Raw genomic sequence first — 14,132 nt, 5'->3', positions numbered from 1 at the left:
CTTTACCGACGCTAATACCAACGCACACATTTGGACGTGACGCTCGCTGGAGCTGAGATGGCGGTCGGGGACACGGGTGACACATCTTGCCCTAGGCTTGGTGCTCAAGTCAGGGGTTTAGTCACAAAACTTTAATCCTTGCAAAACATTTGCTCGCTCAGCCACGAGGGAAGAAGCAGCGGCCTGCCTTTTCTTCCAATCTCTCGTCTTCGGCAATCCCGCCATCTGTCCTTGCTGAGATTCAGGATGATTAGCGAGTTTGGCTTCCCGCAAATTCACCCCCTCTCTTCTCCTCCCTCTTATTCTGAGCCAAATAAGCCATTTCCAAAAAAGGCAAGGTAGGGGTGAGATCCCTCTCAAAACGTATCCCGCCTTCCTGGAATTCAGCCCTCGTAGTCATCGTGTTTCACTTGGTAATTTTGAAATTTGTCATTTTTGCAAAATCTTAAACCGGCACGCCTGTAAAGACCCAAGAAGCCTGCCATTTTGTTATTTTATTTCTATTATTATTATTATTTAATATTACTATTATTTTTTATTTTATATATATATATATGTATTTTTTATTATTATTATTTATTTTATTATTTTCAGGTGATTTTGCTCCTCTCCAGTTGTACTTCATAAACAAATCCATGCTACAACTTTGCTCCGTGTGTGTTGCGGAAGCTGCTACTACTTGGCAAGAATATTTATTCAGTGCGCTTTTGCCACCCCGGGTAGACTGCGAGCGAGCTAGCGTCAGTGCGCCTGCCGAGTGCATTGCGTTCTGAGCTGCTCATTTGCATGGTCTTCATCAGCACGGCGCAACGTCATTAATAATGCAGCGCCCGGGAGGGAGGGAGGGAGGGCGCGTGGGCCGCAACACTTGTTTGCGTGCCAGCGTGTCTTTTATATAACTGCGGCAAATGCCAGCGCTGACAGACTCTCACCTTTTAGAGCTTCTTGCATTTCAACTAGCTTTCTCACTTAGCACCCTTGAGCCCTTGTTTTTTTTCTTTGAATGAATTGATCCAAACAAAAAAATTGTTGCGAAAGCCATCTGACCTTAAACAGATCTGCTTTTTTCTTTAAAAGTGCTATTTCCTTTTCCTCTTTCACAGCCGCGGTGGATAATTCTATCCCATAAATGATGAATCAAGCGTGGCAATCTCATTGTTCCACTTTTTTGACGTGACCAAAAAAAAAAAGCAGCATATGCTTCGCTTTAATGAGGAATATACTCAGCACAAACTGGACCAACTCGCGCTCGTTTGTCAGCCTGTCAACATTTTATTTTACGTTTCCGGCGGGTGCAACAGAGCGACGACGACGGCGGCACAGGTGCGGCTGTCGCCAAGAACGAAACGCAGCTGGAAATCCGACGTGATATCTCGCTCCGTCATGTGGCCCTTATCCCGACCACCTGCGGGCTTTTTGTGTGAATCCGAAAAAGAAAAAAAATACAAGTGAGCCAGTTAGGAGCAACAATCAGGACAAAAAATCCTCACTGCACCAAAATGGCCACCAGTGCTCATTTAAAGGAGACAAAATGTCTGAAAGAGTTCCCCGGTGTCTCAATAACAACTTTGTGGCTTGCTTTCATCAAAACAACCCGAGGGTCAACAATTTATTGCACAATTACAACTCGCTTGCTAAAATTAGCCGCTCGCATATTGCCAAGAGATGGCAAACTATATTTGCAGGAATACGACCACAAAACTTTTTGACATGACGTTTGTTCTTCACCAATTGCGTCACTTTTTCGCTTTAGCGCGAAGCCATCCAGTCGCTCTTCTCCGCAGTCGGCGGCGGCGACTGATGCAACGTAAAGCCGCAGCTGCGGTAAATTGACAGAAAAGGGGAAAGTGGGCAACCTCCGGGGGGGGGAGCAACGGACAGTAAATTGGCTCTGGAGCGTTGAGTCAAGGCGCCGGATGATGAGGCCGCAAGAAAACGTCGGCGGCGACAAGTTACAACCGGCGGCGACTAATTGAGCGGTGTGAGCTGACCATGTGACCGTGTGTTAGCATGTCTCGCAGGTTGTTTTCACACGACGAGACTTTGGTCTTGGGTGTTGATGGAAAACTAAACACCTGGTGCGGTTCAGTTGCGCAGGTATGAATGAGGAGTAACTTTCGTTGCACCGTGTCGAAAGTTTTACAGTCGAAGACAGCTCAGAATTTATCGAGGCGGCCCCCCTCCAGACTTTTTGTTTTGAAAAAATGTAAAAGTAGCAACAATGGTAAAAATCGGAAGCGGAGACGCCCAAAAGCATCGAGGGCGGCGAGGGAAGCGAACGAGATATTTTTGATGTGTCAATACGCCACCCGAGGCGACCGTGTTTCCCCTGCAGCAAGGCAGGCAGGTAACAACGTCGGCTTGACGCGTGGCATAACAAGTCGGAGCAGAGATCATTAACATGCATAAAAAAAAAAACGGAACTATTGTTTGCGCTGTCATCGGGGGTTACAAACAACGGAGACTTCTTGAGAGCAGGGGGAAGAAAAACAAAAAAGGCAGACTTAAAATAGAGCAGCCGCAGCTCATCCTTGGCTGACTTGGCATTGGAGCAGCAAAAAGGGAATATTTAACAAAAGTCACTTTGAGGTTCCGCTCGACAGGAGACGCTTTGTAGGGCCGCTGCCGAACGTAGCCTTGATTTAATGAGATGGTGGGCCAGAAGGGAAAGCAGATGGTCCTGAGCCCGTAACCCTCCCCGGCACCTCCTCGAGCACGTTTGAAGCCGAGAGCGCCCTCTCGCTCGGAGACCGGCCCAAAGAGAGCAAGAACGGGCCGACGTTCTTGTCGGGGTCAAAGCAATTTCAGTATCTTGGGATTTTTTTTTTAAAAGTAAACTTGCATGTCGATATATATATCACATCAAAAAAATGTAATCTCTATCTTCTATGTAGACCTCTCTCGGCGCTAACGTGTGCATACATCATATTTTAGTGCCCTCGTTTGCATCGGCAAATAACACGCACCCAATTCTCTTTTTCTGTTTATTTGTTCAGGAAATGATTTAATGGGGAATAAAAAAAAAAGTCAGCTCGCACTTGAAGACGTGCGCAGAATTTACGGTTTAATCAGCGGCCGTATTGGCGATACGTCACTTTGTGTGTTTATTCTTAACTTTATGACATCTTGATTGACGGCGACCGTCGTCTAATTAGACTGGGAAGATGTTCGCGTTGCATTTCTTTTTTTTCTTTTTTTTATGGATCTCTTCCAATCCTGATTCATTGATTCTACACGAAGTGCATTTATGAACAACATATTTTCACAATCTCCACTTTTTGAATGATTTTTGTACACGTGTAATATATGCAACACTGGATCTACAGACATCATCAAAATTCGAATGAGAATGCCTCATTTAAAGAGTGTCGTGGGTTCCGTTTAGACAGGTCAGGAGGAGGGAATTTGGGCTCGGCCGCGTTCCCCCTCGAGCCGGCGCCTAGCGTAATTGCTTTGAGCCGGAGGAAACTCGGTTATCAGAAGTCTGGTCCCGCCGCCGCTGACCCACTTGCATGCCAATCAGATAAGCTGCCAAATCGGCAGCGTTGCACGTCGTCTGGAATTTAATAACGGGCTTTTCCGCTCCAAGGGGCTTCCAGATTGAACAGCGTCGATGCGCCGCCATGATAAAGCTCTCGCCGCCCGGGCCTTGCCAAGGCCAGTCGGGCCCTGACTTGTTAAGGCATGGCTGAATTTCATCATCATACCTGCAAGTGACTTTTTTTCCCCCATCCGTGACCATGTCACCAAAAATTCTGATGTAATACCTCTTTGTACCAGCAGGTTACTCTAGGTTAGCATCTTTTCAAATGAAAAACCACATTTACAATGAACCGTTGCTAGGTTAGCAACATCCAACGTTAGCTCCTTCTCCGGCGTTGTCACTGTTTGCAAACTTTTGGCCGTCAGTCAGGAAGCTCGGGAAAAAAACCAATTCCGATAAAACTGCGATTACGACCGATATCTGCCGTCCAGATTCACTGATTGATTCAACAAAGACAAGGCAAAAGATCTCAACTCTTTATCCTGAAATGGCATTGTTTACACTTACATTTGTGATGTATATTTTTTATTTGTTTTATTAAATAATACAATAAATATATAATGGCGACGACAACAAGAGATCAAACTTAACCATTTCATGCATACAGATGAGTTTTAATGCTTCAAAAGACATACAAAGGAGTGGATGGCCACAGTAAACTTTGATTTATTGACATTTCGAAAACGAAAAAAAAAAAAGGAAAAATTTTTTGTGTCCGTATACAGGTTGAAAAAACAGCAAAAGAAAAAAATGTAAAAAGAGAACAGAACAATGGCAAAGCATTTGGAGAAATTGTTCAAGTCACATATTTGTTGATTCATTTTTATTTGTTTGAAAAACTATGAAAGTGTGGAGGGCTGTAGAACATTCTGTGGTAAGACACTAGTGGTCGTAAGCGTAAGAGAGTGCAAAAACCTGTTTCAGAAGAAGAAAAAAGCACCTTTCCCCAGTCCAAATGTTGACTTTAAAGCTCTCTTTTTTTTTTGGCATGCTTTTTCATCACAAACATCAACAAACAACAAAAAAATGCTCTTTGGATTATTTTATGTCACTTTGATTTGTTCCCGAAATTCAAGCAGACGGCCGTGTTGCGAGGGGAAAAAAAATGAAGGCACAAAAATGCAGCAAAAAAGATCCACGAGGAAAAACATAGTGTAGCACCACAGAAGAGAAAAATAGCACCGAAGTTCTTCCGATTTTCGGGTGACGTCATCCGATTTTTATTTCTTTTAGTTTGTTAGGTTGCAGATCGTTTGAGCTCTTCTTTCCTTTTATTTCCATTCATACAAACAAGAATCCCAATTTTTTTTTTTTGTCCCTCGTTTTGTTGTTTTTTTTAGATCTGTCAAATTCCCTTGTCAATGTTGATGATGATGTCATCGCCGTATCCGCCCAGTCAATTGAGTCACATGCACGATTTGAAGCCAGTAGAGCAATAAAACAAACACCAGCATCAATATACAGAATGTACTTACAAACATAAAAATTATTTATATATTTATATATATTTATAAAAAAAAAAAAAGGGCAGGAAGAGGAAGGGACAATTATGCACAAACAAAGCTCCCAACAATAAAGTGAAGAATGAGCGCGACAGGAACTAGGAGGAGCCAAAATGGAGTCCGTGGCAGGAGACCGTGCGATCATCCGGTTTCAAAACTTGCATGTGGTAGAGAAGAAGACACACTGAGGTTTCAAGGTTATTTCCTCTCATCCTTCAGAATTTTGCTTTATGGAGAAAAAAAAAACCAACCCAAAAAAAAAATTATTTTTACAAATAGAATTGTCCTCGAAACAAAAAATAAGTGTCGCTTGTTTTTCTTTCAATTTGCCTCCATCTTTTGCTCAGTCTTTAGCCGACGAAGCAGACAGGGCCCACTTCGAAACCGAACTTCTGCGTGGAGCCGCCAAAGTCGTTGAACATGATGTCCACAAATGGCACCTGCTCCACCTTGGGAGTGTTGATCTCCAGTACCGTCCTGTCGTAGCCCTTTTTCAGCTGACAGACACACAAAAAATGTACTTAAAGCCGCGTACACGCATACCAAAAATCAACGGCGCCGTCCTCGGCTTACCGCGCAGCCGTCAACCACGGCTCGGATGTAGGGGTTGTTGTCGTAAGACATCTCCTCGTCGTTGGAGCCCAGGAAGCGAATGGCCTTGTCGTAGTTGTCGCCGTCCTGGTCGTGCCAAGCCACAGACTGGTGACAGCTGTACGTCAGGTTCTGGCGGGCGCCGGCGCTCAGCAGGCGCATGAAGGTCATCTGGACCACGCCGATTGGGTTGCCCTCAGCGTCCACGTAGGAGAGCTGCGACCCGAAGGGACAGCGCGAGTCGTTGTTGAAAGAATTAACGTGAGCTAATGTTGCTAAAACGTATCAAAACAAATATGCTAATTGTCTCTCAATGCAGCAAGTACCCTAATATATATACATGTCTATATTTTTATTTGAGCAATTTCGCATAGGTTTTGCAGTGAGCCAGAACCCGTTAGCATGAAGAGACAGCTTGAGCCCTGACTCTGATCTGTATACCAACCATGAGAAATCCATTAAGGTCCACATTACGGCTTGGTCTTTCCCGGCACACTTACTGGGCGCATGCGGAGTGGCAGCCATTGGAGCAAAGCATCCTCTTGTCTCCACGTCTTCTCCATGCACTTTTACTCATTCATTCGTTCGCATGCATCTCCTGAGCCACAGTAGCCACACCAACACTGACTTGGTGACCACTTTAATGGTTGACTCTAGTTCAAGCTTTTTGTTGTAACCCGCATGAAGCTTGGCGAGCATTAAACTAGCAAACAGAGACTTTGGTTTACCTGTTCAGACGAAAAACCAAAGCCGTCCATTTGTCCCGGTTCTGCTGTTGGACTGAAGGAGCATGCGTCTCATGCCAAGTCATGCGTCACCATTCCCGTCATAACAGTCAAGCCGTGTGCGCCGCAATTATTGTACATACACTACTCGTAAAAAGCCGGCGATGTTCGACTTTCAGGTGAAATTTCAGGATTAAGCCAAAAGTCACTATAACCTTGAAATATGTATTTAAATTGAGCCGGGTGGCTCGTTCATCCTGAAATTTCACTCCAAAGCCCCGCCCTTTTCTGAGTAATGTACTGTACTTGAGGTGCAGTACCATAACCATGCATAGCCTGGGGGCCCACGCAAGTCCAGCCTGGGCCGCAGGCGGCGGGCCACTTACCAGGGAACCTCTCTTGTAGTGACTATACCATGTGCCTGGTGAGTCTTTGGGCCATTTTGCCATTTTGCTCTGTAAAAACCATATAACAGGCATTCAGGGAAAGGGAGTCGGTAAAGTCCTGCTTACCAGTTTACCACGTTTGAATTCACTGAACCAGGAGCCGGGGTTCTCCTTTAACCACGAGGTGAGTCTAGCCTGGGGGGGAGGGGCACGGATCGACAGGAAGGGAAAAATGGTTAGTGTTGCCCATGAGGGAGAGATGATGAGTTCACCCTTCATGCTTGTCCTTTGAGGGGGGTGGGTATGAGGAGTCCGCACCTGCCGGAATGGTCCGGAGTGGCGCGGTGCTGTTTTAGTCTGAACAAACTGCAGTCGGCAGCTAATTGCTGCTGTAAAAATTGCAGCATACACAGAGATGAACGAAGACAGCGGGGCCCGCTGGGGGCTTTGCCGTGTTGCTATTTAAAGACTAGCAGGCCTCAGATGGATGAAGCTATGGCTCTGTCTTAAAAATGGCATCATAGACAATGCGTTAATGAGTGATGCTTCGGGACGCGAACCATTTTATACAATGTGGAAGGAAACTTGTGAAAGGTATCTGCCGATACCCGTAGGACTAAAAGGTAAAGAAGTGGCAAAGATAACCAGCCAAGAAAGTGATGGAAATGAAGACATTGAGATTCGTGTCAAGAGTGACCAGAAAAGATAGAATAAGAAATGAATACATCAGATGTTGGTGAAGGTACCCCAAGTTTCAAAGAAAGTACCGGACAGAGATGGTTTGGACATGTAATGAGGAGAACTTAAGACTGCATCTCAAAGGAGAAATGGAAGTAAGAAGACCAAGAAACAGATGGCGAGGATGTATCAGATCGGATCTGAACGAGAGACGTGGATCAAAGGAACGGCCTTAAAAGGAACGTTGGACAAAACTCAAATGGGGAAAAACTGAAAAGACAAAGAGGTGCATCAGGCAGTCACCCATGCGAATTGTGTGCCGTACAAATACCAGAACCCCCAGCTGTACAGAAAGTGCTCGACTAATAACGCAAAGTCTTGACAGCGCTGGATGTCTTTTCCTCTTCATTATTCCCGCCTTAAGCAAACCGGCGCCGCTCCTCTGCTGGGTTGGCGTTGCTTGTGGGTGTTTGGGGGAGTGGGGTGCTTGGCGAGCGGCCTCATTAAAATGGCCGCCACGCAGCGCCTCCACCCGACAGACGGATCGCACCGCCGCTTTCGTCTTTACGTACTGAAGCAAAAACGAGTTAAATTGTCTCGGGCTCAGTGTCGTTCGATTGCGAAATGAAGAAAGGCAAGAGAATGTACAAGTGAGGGGAGACTGCTAGAATGGTAAAGGCGCCCACGGCCCCTCCTTCACAGATGCTCCCTGTACTCTAATGGAGGCTGGTAACATGGGTACCAGAGCGGAAATTACACCATTTACTGTCAAAATCACTGCTCTGATTATGTAGTCGTACAGTTGCTCGCACGGGACTCTCGTTACCCGCTCCGTTGAAGCCCAGGCTAAAATTAGTAACGGCCCTACTCACCCCTTCAGACTTCTTGTCAGGGAAGATGCAGCTCTCGCCACCGGCTGTGAAGTTACAGTAAACCTTGAAGGAGTCCCGAGAGCAGCCCTGGTTGGGATCGATCCAGTACTCGCCTGTGCAGTCAGAAGGCGTATGAGATTTACTTGTACATTGGCACGAGCAGAGTCAAGAGTAGCTTGTGTGCCTTTGAGGGGCGTGGCCGAGTTAGCGACATGAGGAACTTGGCCGGTTGTTTCGGAGAAGCAAATACCAACCGTCAGGGAAGTCAGGGTGGCACAGCTGCAAGTCTTTGCAGGTGCGGGCGGGATTGGCCTGCGTGCCCAGCGGGTGCTTCATCTGCTCGATCTCCAACTTGAGTGAGTTGAGCGAGCCGAAGATCTCCTCCATGCCGTCATCATAGTCCTTGTAGTTAGCGTCCGCTGCCTCGTCGTCCATCATCTGGCTAGCGTCGATGTTTCTGCGCGAGCGGCCCTTAGTGGAGGCCTGGAGGGGCAGTGGGTGGATGACATCGCCTGGGGGGCCCTGTTACAAAGACAGGAAGGATTCGTCCAGTGGTACTCAAATGTTTGAACTGTGGCTAAAACCTTATTTTATCCAGTCATCAGAATCATTAGCATCTAGCTGGTGAAGAATTCTTGCCTTACCGGAGGGCCTGGAGTTCCCGGTGTACCAGTTTCTCCCTTTGGTCCAGTTTGACCCTAAAAAAGACCAATCACAGGAACCCTCAATCATACCGCATTTGAAAGTAGTCTGCTCTTATTCGTCCGATAACTTACAGATGACCCTTTAGCACCTTTGGGACCGGGAGGACCCTGACGACACAAAGTCGATAATGTTACCCTAATTTCATTCAACGAGACAAAGTGACATATGGACGGCGGAGTCTTACGGGTAATCCAGGTGGACCAAGGGGACCAAGAGGACCAGAAGGACCAGCGATACCCTAAACAAAGACAGATGACAATATAATTGCTGAAGTTGTTTGAGTAACGAGCTAAGGGGAGCAAGGACACACTGGAAGGATGACATCTCCACGACGACCTTTTGTTCACTCACATTGTCTCCTTTGGGGCCAGAAGTTCCCGCTGGACCGGGAAGACCTCTGTCGCCCTTTTCTCCCTGCTCGCCAGGAGGTCCAATAAGACCGATGAGACCTGGGTGACCCTGAGGAGAGAGAGCGCACAGCTAGTCAATAACACGCCAGCACAGACATTAGCGCCATCATACATCTAACTGCCAGCCAGTGCTCTAATGGTTTGATGGCTACGGGCAAACAACACAGCTGATCAATTGGATAGGAAATGAGTCCATTAGTCTTTGTTGTTATGGTTTGTGGCCTCACCTTTTCTCCTTTGATACCAGAGTCTCCTTTCAAACCAGGTAAGCCCGGAGGACCCTGTGATTGTGAAGGAGGGAACAGTCTGAGTAGTATCCGGTTCACAAACCCACCAACCCACGTGTCAAAGTTAAACTCACCATTGGCCCGGGAGGTCCGTCTGGACCAGGAGAACCGGGTAGACCTTGTTCCCCCTGGTCATAAAACACAAGCAGTGATGTTGGGCTCACGAGAATGCAGAATTTAGTTTTACGCAAAATTAAAACTTACAACAGGGCCAGGGATTCCCCTCAGGCCTTCAGAACCGGGTTTTCCTGGAGATCCTTGAGGCCCAACAGGACCAGTCTTTCCTTGAGGTCCTTCTAATCCGGCCTCTCCCTTTTAGTACGCACACAAAATCACCCACAGAAATTAATTTAGCTTCGGCTCAGGCTGCTCAACCTTGACCATCAACAGTCAGATTTATTGAGTGTGAAGTCGCCTTGACTAAATTGAAGGTGGTACTTTTTTTAAATGCAAATCTACATTTTGAACACATGCTTTTATCTTTTACCTTGGCTCCCTTCTCCCCTTGCCTTCCCTCAGGTCCCGTCACTCCAGGCGGTCCCTGTTTGGTAAAACATGGCACAGATTATTGTCTCGGAATATGATAGGACGTAGAACAATGGTATGGGAAAAGCGTACTCACTCTCTTTCCTGGTGGTCCAGAGGACCCAGACTCTCCAGTAGGTCCCGGGGAACCCTAATTCAAAAAGTTATAAAATGAACCGTCCAAAAGAATGTAAGTGGGATTTCTAAACAATCATGGCACTCACAGCCTGACCAGCCTCTCCATCATCTCCCTTGTCACCAGGTGGACCATCTAAGCCCTGCACAACACAACCAGAAACAAGCCGTTTAGTTAAGTAGCCCGCAATAATTAACAGAGTTCGCTCAGTTAGAGTTTGGATGTCATACGTACAGCTGGACCAGGCTCTCCAGGGGGACCTGGATCACCAGGGAAGCCGCTTGGACCCTGAAAGTTAACACAGTCACCTTAAAGCACATTTCTATGCAAACTGTGATAAGATGGATCAAGATGGGAACTTACAGGGCTGCCTTTGGGACCATCGTCTCCAGGGGGACCCTTGGGTCCAGGTGGTCCAGCAGTACCCGCCGGACCGCCCTCTCCCTTTTCTCCACGCTCTCCTCTGGGTCCCTGGATTCATACAAGCACAAATGAATATTCAGAGCAGTTTTAATTTGTTGTTCCCGGCGTGAATGTCAGTGACAAAGTTACTCACCGGTGGACCACCATCTCCCTGAAGACCCGGCTCTCCGGTCTCCCCAGCATCTCCCTGTCGAGAGATATTTCAGATTTGTTGACAGTCCCATTTTCCGGAGAGATTCAATAATAGCAACTCTTGTGCTAGTTCAGCGCAGAATGAAGCCTATTGTCATTTTTATGAATGAAGACCCCATCTTGTGGCTTTACATCCCCTCTGGGCCTAACTGCTTCTTATCTGCTGACAACAGTCCAAGTGCCAGCATGACTGACAGCGACTCAGCACGTTATTATGCTGATGTTCCGCCTCGTAAAAGTGCCATTTGGGTGGAAGTGTCATTAGCCCGAAGAGCGATGTGAGAGCGGGGTGTTGTCATTTCGCATGGGAGAAGATTGAGCTATCAGAGGCCTGTGAGAGGCATTTCTCAAGCTTCCCTCTCTGTGGTTAATGATACAAAGTCAATTTTTCCTTGACAAACCCTTTTCCATACGCCCTTGACTTTTTATGCTAACGCTACTGTAAACTCTTCCGACACGGAATGAGGGCTTGAAGCCCGGCTTGGTAAAATTGCCATCATGGGAGATGGTAACTCGTAAGTTAGTAACAAGGTCCTTTTAGTCTTTCAGGTAAATGCCAGCACTCGTCAAGACATTAGTTTTTTTATCACAGGAAGGGTGGTGAACATTATTTCTTCATTATCGTCGTTTCAAACTTTTCTTTGGCCAATCACAGAAGCATCACTGCGTGACACTATTTTCACGGAGCGTCAACTGACTTAGGGGATTAATGACGGCATTCGTCACCCGACAGATGCGAGTTGTTTGCCGTACTGACAGAGCGGCCATGCAAACTGTTTGCAAACAACAAAGTCTCCTCTTAAATCAAGTCAACTCCCGCGACATGGCGCTCGCTTGTTTGCAATTCTCACCCCCGTCTGGGGGAAAGGAAGAAGGATGGAGAAGTGAGATTGTCATTTGCCACAATCCATCTCCGCAAATGGAGTGGAATTGCAGTACGGCCAGTCGCGACAAGGCACAAACTTGTCAGATTCCCAGGAGAGGAAACAACTTTTAGAAATGTGCAAAGAATGTGCAAACTCGCCGAAGGAAGAAAAGTGTGGGAGGCAAAGTAAGCGGACAACAACAGAAGAAGAAAAGCTTACTTTCTCGCCAACAGCACCGGGGTTGCCAATGCCGCCGGGAGGTCCCTGAGGGCCATCGGCACCAGGGGCTCCGGAGGGGCCTCTTGGTCCAGGCGGGCCAGGTGGACCCTAAATGAAAAATTGTAATTAGCACAAATCCCACAATTTGTTGTTCTCACTCCCACCACATGACATATTTTAAGTCACTTACCATCTGACCAACATCGCCTGTTTCTCCTTTTTCGCCAGGTGGACCGGGCAAGCCCTGTGGAAAACAAGAGTTGAGTGTCAATAAATCACAGTGGTGCATGGAAATCCCCTAACAGATCTATTTTTTCTCTCACCTGTAGTCCGACTGGACCTGGGGGTCCGGGGAAGCCTCTGGATCCTTCGTCTCCCTTCTGGCCAAACAAACCCTGCTGACCTCTGGGACCAGGCTCACCATCTGCTCCCTTCACGCCCGAAGCAGATAAACAGGTCAGTTGCCAATTTAGCACAGACTGATGCACGAAAATCAAGATACTCACAGCAGGACCAGGAGCTCCAACTGGTCCTTGGGGTCCGGTAGGGCCTGGTGGACCCTGTTGGATTTGAGGGACGTGTTAATGAATGATAACTGATGATGAAAATTTATGTAAAGATCATATGAACTCACATGTTCGCCTTTGTCACCTTTGCCTCCTTTCTGACCGGGCTCTCCAAGTTCTCCCTGAGAAACAAAGCCGTCACTCGTTACAAAGTTGACCCAGAATTTTTTCATGCAAAAATGTAGATGGAATGAACGCAAGGACAGAAGCCTTTAGAGGCTATTTTGAAATATCCCACCTTGTCCCCATCCTCTCCGGGTGGTCCAGGGGGTCCCCCGGGTCCTGGTAGACCAACTGGTCCTTGGATACCATCTCTTCCGGCTGGGCCTTGAGGTCCTTTCTCTCCCTGTTAAATTTCAGACATCAAGACTCGATCTGGCACTTTCATACTGCCTATAAAACTTGAATTATTTTCAACCAAATTGGAATTGGAGGGACGTCAACCTGGTAATTTTTCACCTGAACAAATGTTTCATTTTTGGGTTCTCAAGACTTTCTTACCGGTCCGCCTTTCTCTCCTGCGGGGCCTGGGGGCCCTTGGGGGCCGGGGCGTCCGGGCAGTCCTGTTGGTCCGGCGGGTCCAGCGGGACCACGTTCGCCAGGAGAACCCTGTAGCACAAAGTGTCGACATTCATCCAAAAAAACAAATTGTTGTGGTGCAATAAAACTAACATCAGGATTTTGTTAATCACATTAAGCAAAGTATTGACAGCCAGGATGGATGCCAGATCCAGAGGTACTTACAGCTGGGCCAGGTGGGCCGTTTGGACCCTCATTGCCTTTCAGACCATGAGCCCCCTGCAAACACAAGCAGAAGTTTTACCACACAGCACAGGTCGTCTTTGAAAAAGGATTATTTCTTGCTCGATATCACAGTGTGAGCAGATTACATAACAAGCAGTGCTTTGTGCGCGGAATTCTGAACAAACAAGGCGGGATCACGTCGTGGTTCTTATCAAGCCTACGCAAGGTCTCGCCGGGCTTTTGATAGCCCACGAGCGTTACGTAATGACAACGCAGGAAGAAAATGATACTGACCACAGGGCCGGGGAGGCCTCGTTCGCCGGTGAAGCCTCGCGGGCCAGGTGGGCCATCTTTACCGGCGGGGCCAGAAGGTCCGGGGTCGCCCTGCGGAGATGGTGGGAGGGGTGGCGTGGGGGTAGTTATGTTGTCAGTGAATAACAGAGCAAATGTTAAAACCGAATTCTGGTTCCATTGGGCTCTTACCTTAGCGCCTTCCTTCCCAGCAGCTCCGGGAAGACCCTGCTCACCAGGTGGACCTGGGGGTCCCGGGTGGCCACGATCTCCCATTGGTCCAGTCTCGCCTGTTGGTCCCTACAAAATCACAAGCAATTGCTTCATTAGGAAAACTTATTTTAAAATTCCAATTTATGGGATTAATTTTGAGCTCAAAGGTTCCATTGTCCAAGGGCACGCCCTCACCTGAGGTCCGACCACACCTGGAGGACCAGGAGGGCCAGTCTTTCCTTGGAATCCCTGCGGGT

General features: G+C 47.4%; 1 protein-coding gene across 2 annotated transcripts in view; it reads right to left on the bottom strand.

Moving 5' to 3' along the window:
• Nucleotides 1-4,137: 4,137 nt before the first annotated feature.
• Nucleotides 4,138-14,132, bottom strand: part of col5a1 (procollagen, type V, alpha 1) — a 38,546-nt gene continuing 28,551 nt past the window's right edge. Inside the window, exons 39-67 of one of the 2 annotated variants that reach the window (XM_037265119.1) lie at nt 14,071-14,124; nt 13,855-13,962; nt 13,666-13,755; nt 13,372-13,425; nt 13,129-13,236; nt 12,866-12,973; nt 12,696-12,749; nt 12,568-12,621; nt 12,385-12,492; nt 12,252-12,305; nt 12,062-12,169; nt 10,918-10,971; nt 10,725-10,832; nt 10,596-10,649; nt 10,450-10,503; nt 10,323-10,376; nt 10,188-10,241; nt 9,905-10,012; nt 9,775-9,828; nt 9,641-9,694; nt 9,355-9,462; nt 9,188-9,241; nt 9,075-9,110; nt 8,943-8,996; nt 8,553-8,820; nt 8,299-8,411; nt 6,875-6,943; nt 5,620-5,853; nt 4,138-5,543 (exon numbers count right to left, since the gene is read on the bottom strand). In XM_037265119.1, coding sequence (XP_037121014.1) covers nt 5,397-5,543; nt 5,620-5,853; nt 6,875-6,943; nt 8,299-8,411; nt 8,553-8,820; nt 8,943-8,996; nt 9,075-9,110; nt 9,188-9,241; nt 9,355-9,462; nt 9,641-9,694; nt 9,775-9,828; nt 9,905-10,012; nt 10,188-10,241; nt 10,323-10,376; nt 10,450-10,503; nt 10,596-10,649; nt 10,725-10,832; nt 10,918-10,971; nt 12,062-12,169; nt 12,252-12,305; nt 12,385-12,492; nt 12,568-12,621; nt 12,696-12,749; nt 12,866-12,973; nt 13,129-13,236; nt 13,372-13,425; nt 13,666-13,755; nt 13,855-13,962; nt 14,071-14,124 — 2,577 coding nt within the window. In that variant the 3' untranslated portion in view covers nt 4,138-5,396. Of the gene's footprint in view, nt 5,544-5,619; nt 5,854-6,748; nt 6,818-6,874; nt 6,944-8,298; nt 8,412-8,552; nt 8,821-8,942; nt 8,997-9,074; nt 9,111-9,187; nt 9,242-9,354; nt 9,463-9,640; nt 9,695-9,774; nt 9,829-9,904; nt 10,013-10,187; nt 10,242-10,322; nt 10,377-10,449; nt 10,504-10,595; nt 10,650-10,724; nt 10,833-10,917; nt 10,972-12,061; nt 12,170-12,251; nt 12,306-12,384; nt 12,493-12,567; nt 12,622-12,695; nt 12,750-12,865; nt 12,974-13,128; nt 13,237-13,371; nt 13,426-13,665; nt 13,756-13,854; nt 13,963-14,070; nt 14,125-14,132 lie in introns of both variants that reach the window. The other variant, XM_037265120.1, reaches the window with a different exon arrangement.

Source organism: Syngnathus acus, chromosome 12 (genome assembly GCF_901709675.1).
Source record: "Syngnathus acus chromosome 12, fSynAcu1.2, whole genome shotgun sequence".
In the NCBI taxonomy this organism is placed as follows: domain Eukaryota; kingdom Metazoa; phylum Chordata; class Actinopteri; order Syngnathiformes; family Syngnathidae; genus Syngnathus; species Syngnathus acus.
The sequence above is the reverse complement of the archived record's forward strand: the minus strand, read 5'-3'. Positions and strand labels throughout refer to the sequence as shown.